Source organism: Cyprinodon variegatus, unplaced genomic scaffold (assembly GCF_000732505.1).
Source record: "Cyprinodon variegatus isolate N-32 unplaced genomic scaffold, C_variegatus-1.0 Scaffold2088, whole genome shotgun sequence".
Taxonomy (NCBI): domain Eukaryota; kingdom Metazoa; phylum Chordata; class Actinopteri; order Cyprinodontiformes; family Cyprinodontidae; genus Cyprinodon; species Cyprinodon variegatus.
This window is the reverse complement of record NW_015152541.1, coordinates 30,442-35,410: the sequence shown is the minus strand read 5'-3', so window position 1 is coordinate 35,410 and position 4,969 is coordinate 30,442. Positions and strand designations below refer to the sequence as shown.

The following is a 4,969-nucleotide window of genomic DNA, read 5'->3' as shown; positions in this document are numbered from 1 at the left end:
TGAACCGTGACTTCAGATGTTGAGGGCAGGTGGAGCTGATGTTCCTCCATGGTTCCACGTTCTGCTGGTTGAAGGTTTGAAATCTGACTGAAAATCATCAAAGCCTCTTTTGCTTCCAGCAAAATGCAGCCGATGGCCTTCGCTCCATGTTTGGGCAGCTCAACATCCCAGGAAGGAAGGTAGGAACCGCTTCCTGGCTCTTTTGTTCTGTTTATAAATCTTAACCTGAAAATCTGTGTTTTTACGTATTAATGTCTAAGATTCCTGCAGACTGTGAGCGAAGAGACTGAAGCTGCTGCTTTTCTGCTCACAGCTGATTGGTTTCATCCCTAAACTTATTTCCTTCCTGCTTCCTGGCGTCGCATCATCGTTTAACGATCCTCAGCTGATCCAAACTTCGATCCTTTGTGTTGAAGTCTAGTTTGAGGTTTAGAGAATCAGCTGAGAGCTGAAGCTTCAGATGAATGAAGTCCAGCAGTAGAATCCTCTGACCTGCATCCCAGGATTGATTTAATCACTAATGACCCTTTTCCTTCATTGTTTGTTTGTTTTTTCCAATGTTTGTTTGTGAGAATCAGAGTCACAAACGCCGCCATGACCACACAGACCTCAATCCCTACGAAACCAGGGTGTCCGGTAACCTGGCAGCGAGCAAAGGTGAGCTCTGAGGGTCTGAGGAGGAACTTAGACTCAGATAGTCTGGTTTAGACAGAGGATTTCTATCTCTGCTCATATCAAGCAGTTGGTTTAAAATAACTCATCTGAACCAGCAGGTCAGACTTTTTAAAGATGGACGATCAGAAACCTGCAATCAGTGCAGGAAGAGATGAAACCAGACAGCTTTTAGAAAGAAAGCTCAGATCTGAGCTAAAAGCTGGAAAACAGTAGAAATCCTTTATTTACATCAAAAATCTGCTCCTCAGTAAAAATCAGCATTTCTTCTAAAGTCATGAAGCGATCATCACCCGGCTGCAGATATAATCATTCAGCTCTGGGTTCTTAAACATGCAGGTTTAAACAGAAATGAGTCGATAATATCATTAATAATGAGTTCATTACTTCACTAATTCATCCATTTACCTTTATTTTTACAAACAATATGTTCATTTCTCAAATTATATAAACAGAAAAACATTTTATTTCATGAACCGTTCTTAATAACGGAGATAATGATAGAAAGTTAATATTTTAAACCAAAAGGTAACGTTACATAGATGCTTCTTCTCTGCTGCATCAAACTGATGAACTGCTGAATAAAACTGATGATCTGCTGAATAAACTCTAAATCACAGACGCTGCATCAAACTGATGACACCAAACCACTGCAGAGTTGCACCATAGATATTAACGCTCTGAACTTCCAGATCAATCAGTTTTTTACTCGTTTTTTCTCCCGCTCTGTTTAGATTTGATCACTGCTGATCTTTAAGAAAAGGAAATGTTCATTTAGTGGAAGCTGCACTAAAACAAAACCTCGTTTTCTTTCCACTCTGTGCAGAAAATGACAATAATCCGTCTAAATGTGAAAGTTAGAAGCAGCAGGATGTTTAAAGTCCTGCAGCTCACATCCAGTCAATGCATCCTCTGTGGGACACTGACGCCCCCTACTGGGAGAAAGTAGACCATGCAGTTTCTGTGACTTTAAGGTGTTTGGATATCTGCTGCTGACTGGACTAAAATTAAATAATATTAAAACTAATAATAATACCTAAAAACGATGGACAGCAGGTCCTCCGGCAGCTTTTGTCCTGGATCAGTCACTCTATAGATCAGACAGATCTATAGATCTATCAGTCCTGGTCCTGAAAGCTTCCACTCAGCCTGAACCCGATCTGTTCCTTCCCTCCTCCAAGGCCTGCAGGGCAGAGAAAGACCTAAAGCATCTAGAACAGCAGGTTGATTGGCTTCAGTTTTCCATCAGAATTACTGTTCATTCATCATAGCTGATAAAAACCTGCCAAGTTAATGAAACAGCAGATGGTAAATCCATCCGTAAGGTTTGGATCTGTAGAGTTAGAGTGGAGAGTTCAGGCTGGAGGTCAGGCGGGTTCAGCTCCGCCCTTCATTCGCTGTGGAGACGGAAACGTTCAGAGCTTCTATCCTAGAAGGAAAAGTTCCTGTTCTGTTGGAATCAAATGATTTCTTCTTTTCATTCAAAGGTTTCAGCATTTTGGAGAAATATTTCTATGTTGATAAACTATTATGATTCTCCATGAAGTAAGAAATATATATTTATATAAATATAAAGTTCAGTAATCTGTAGAAAATGAATATCTAGAATCTAGATTCTACTAACTGTAGAGATGGAAATTTGCTGGTTCCCAGTTTGGTGCAGAATGTCCATGATGTACTAATGGTGATAATTTATAAATGATTTCAGATGAATTATAATTGGAAGATGTTGCTGGTTGACCTGCTGACCTCCAGCAACCAGAACAGACATGAAGATGATATCAAATCCAAGCTTTAGAAATGTTTTCTCATCCTTCCATCATGTGAAACGGCTGGAAGTTGGTCCCTAACTGGAGCGTTTCCTGTTTCAGAGGCCATGCCGATGGACACGGAGGTCTATGAAAGTCCTTATGCAGACCCTGACGAGCTGAGGAGCTCCACCGTGGCTCGAGACCAGCTCTTCTTAGAGGATGGAGAACTGGGCTCAGGAAACTTTGGCACCGTGATGAAAGGGATCTACAAGATGAGGAAGTATGAAGCCGGACCGACGGCCTCATCATGACCAGCTGCTGATGTTCAGTGTGTTCCTGTTTCTCTCTGCCTGACAGGAAGCCATGCTTTGCTGCATTTGGGGACAGTAGTGGTGATCATTTGCAAAGTTAGCAGACAGATGCAGCAGGTCTGCTGCTCAACCTGGACATGCTTCAGTTAAACTACCCAAAATAATCCCGTCCCACAAAGATTTGACTGTTTAATGTGAGCTTTGAGTCAGAAAGAGCCTCAGCAGAGCATGGCTGATGCTACCACACAGGAAGTGGGGGGGGAAAGCATGCTGTGGTTACAGATGAATGCTGCTTCAGGCTTTAGCAGCTTCAGATTATTTGCATTTCTTCAGCTGCAGCCAAAGATTCAAAGAAAAAGATCTCAGTGAACAATCCTCACATTTCAGAGACTTTTATTCTCATTCCAGCGTCACATTACAGAAAAACAAAATGCATTTAGCCCCTCCCCCTGGGGAGCAGCAGTGATGCGGCCCCCCGGGGAGCGGTGTGGGGTTAACTGGCAGCCTGTGGGAGCCATCAGTTACCTGAAGATGGTGGGAAGTAATGAGAGGGTCAAAGGTCAGAGTCACAGCCAGCTGATCTGTTTGCAGAGATCATTTCAGAAAACCACTGAAGAATTTTTGAAACTTTAAAATGTTTCTGCTAAGATTCACGTTTGTCTTCATATTTTTCAGTTTGTGAAACTCAGGTTTGTTCTGCAGGTGGCTTCCTAATTCTCAGCGCTCTTTGGGGTTTTCTTGTTCTTCAGCTTTAATGTTTTATTCTTTCATTCTTTTGGTTTTTCTTTGATCTCTGCGCTTTTCTCTCTCTGTAAATATTCCTTTAATGTTTTCTTTTCTTTGATGTGGTTTTATTCCTCTAACTTTTCTGTCTGCAAACAGAAATCATTGCAGATAAAATGTTGAATTCCTGATTAGTGGGCAGCACTGCTGCTTTACATTGAAAAGGTTTCAGGTTCGATTCCCGGGACGGATTCTCTCTGCATGGAGTTTCCATGTTCTCCCTGAGCATGCATGGGTTCTCTCCGGGTACTCCGGCTTCCTCCTACCATCCAGAAACACTGTTAGGTTGATTCTAAATCCTCCTTAAGGGCTGGTTATCCTCCAGCAGCGGGTCGCAGTGAGATTGATGCAGACATTTTTGATTTATGCTCAATAAAAAATAGCGGAGATCCAGGTGGAAAAAGGCTCCTAGCGCACCTCGCTCTTCTAGTGGGTCAAACTTCAGGAGTTTGACCCCCTCCAGCAGGGATAAAGCGTGTTAGAAAGGATGGATGACTCCAGCTGTTCTTCCATGTTCTCATGCTTTCCTCTTTGCATCAGAACAGAGAAAACGGTTGCTGTTAAAATCCTGAAGAACGACGACAACAACCCGGCCGTTCGGGAAGAAATGCTGCGAGAGGCGAACGTCATGCAGCAGTTGGACAATCCTTACATCGTTCGGATGATCGGCATCTGTGAGGCAGAGAACCTCATGCTGGTCATGGAACTGGCTGAACTGGGACCACTGAACAAGTTTCTGCAGAAAAACAAGTATGTTCTCAACATTCATCCTGTTTACTGCAGAAGCAGATTCTATAATAACAGATCTATCTCACACTGAAATTCCTTACATTAATTCATTATTATTTAACAGCTGAATAGAAATAATCATTTATAAAAACACACCTTAGATCCCAACATTTCCAGGATGATAAAGAGACGTTTCCTTCTTGATGACTATAGATGGATTTTTTATTGTTTTGTTTTACAGCGTTTTAATTTTCATTAAACCGTCACAGAACAGAGCAGCAAAATTCCCTCTCTGCGTTTAGCCCCTCCCCTTGGGGAGCAGTGGGCTGCCATTGTGTGGCGCCCGGGGAGCAGGTGGAGGTTAAGGGGTGGGGGTTAGAAACACCGCCCATCCTGGTTCTACTGTAGATGCTGCTTCCTGTTCTGGGTAGATCTCCGTCCCAGCCTCCGGTCTGCAGACTGCAGCAGCTTTTCTTTCTTTCCTCTCTTTGGTTCTTTCCATCTTCCCATCACTTTAATCATTTTCACTGCTGAACAAAAGCAGGCCCACGCCATGATGCTGCCACCGCCATGTCAGACAGTGATCAGGGGGATCAGCTGTGTTGCTTTACACCAAACATAAAGTCGGTTCCATCAGACCAGAGCTCCATGTTTGCTGCGTCTCCCAGGAGGATTGTGGGAAACTTTTAACCAGAAACCTTCCAGGGAAGGTCTGCCTTCCAT

The 4,969-nt window shown here is 43.0% G+C and overlaps 1 protein-coding gene across 2 annotated transcripts in view; it reads left to right on the top strand.

Annotated features, from left to right (window-relative positions):
- The window catches only part of syk (spleen tyrosine kinase), a 27,780-nt gene that overhangs the window by 14,930 nt on the left and 7,881 nt on the right, over nt 1–4,969 (top strand). The window contains exons 7-10 of one of the 2 annotated variants that reach the window (XM_015405252.1): nt 120–179; nt 573–657; nt 2,544–2,703; nt 4,058–4,267. In XM_015405252.1, coding sequence (XP_015260738.1) covers nt 120–179; nt 573–657; nt 2,544–2,703; nt 4,058–4,267 — 515 coding nt within the window. The remainder of the gene's footprint in view (nt 1–119; nt 180–572; nt 658–2,543; nt 2,704–4,057; nt 4,268–4,969) is intronic. The other variant, XM_015405254.1, reaches the window with a different exon arrangement.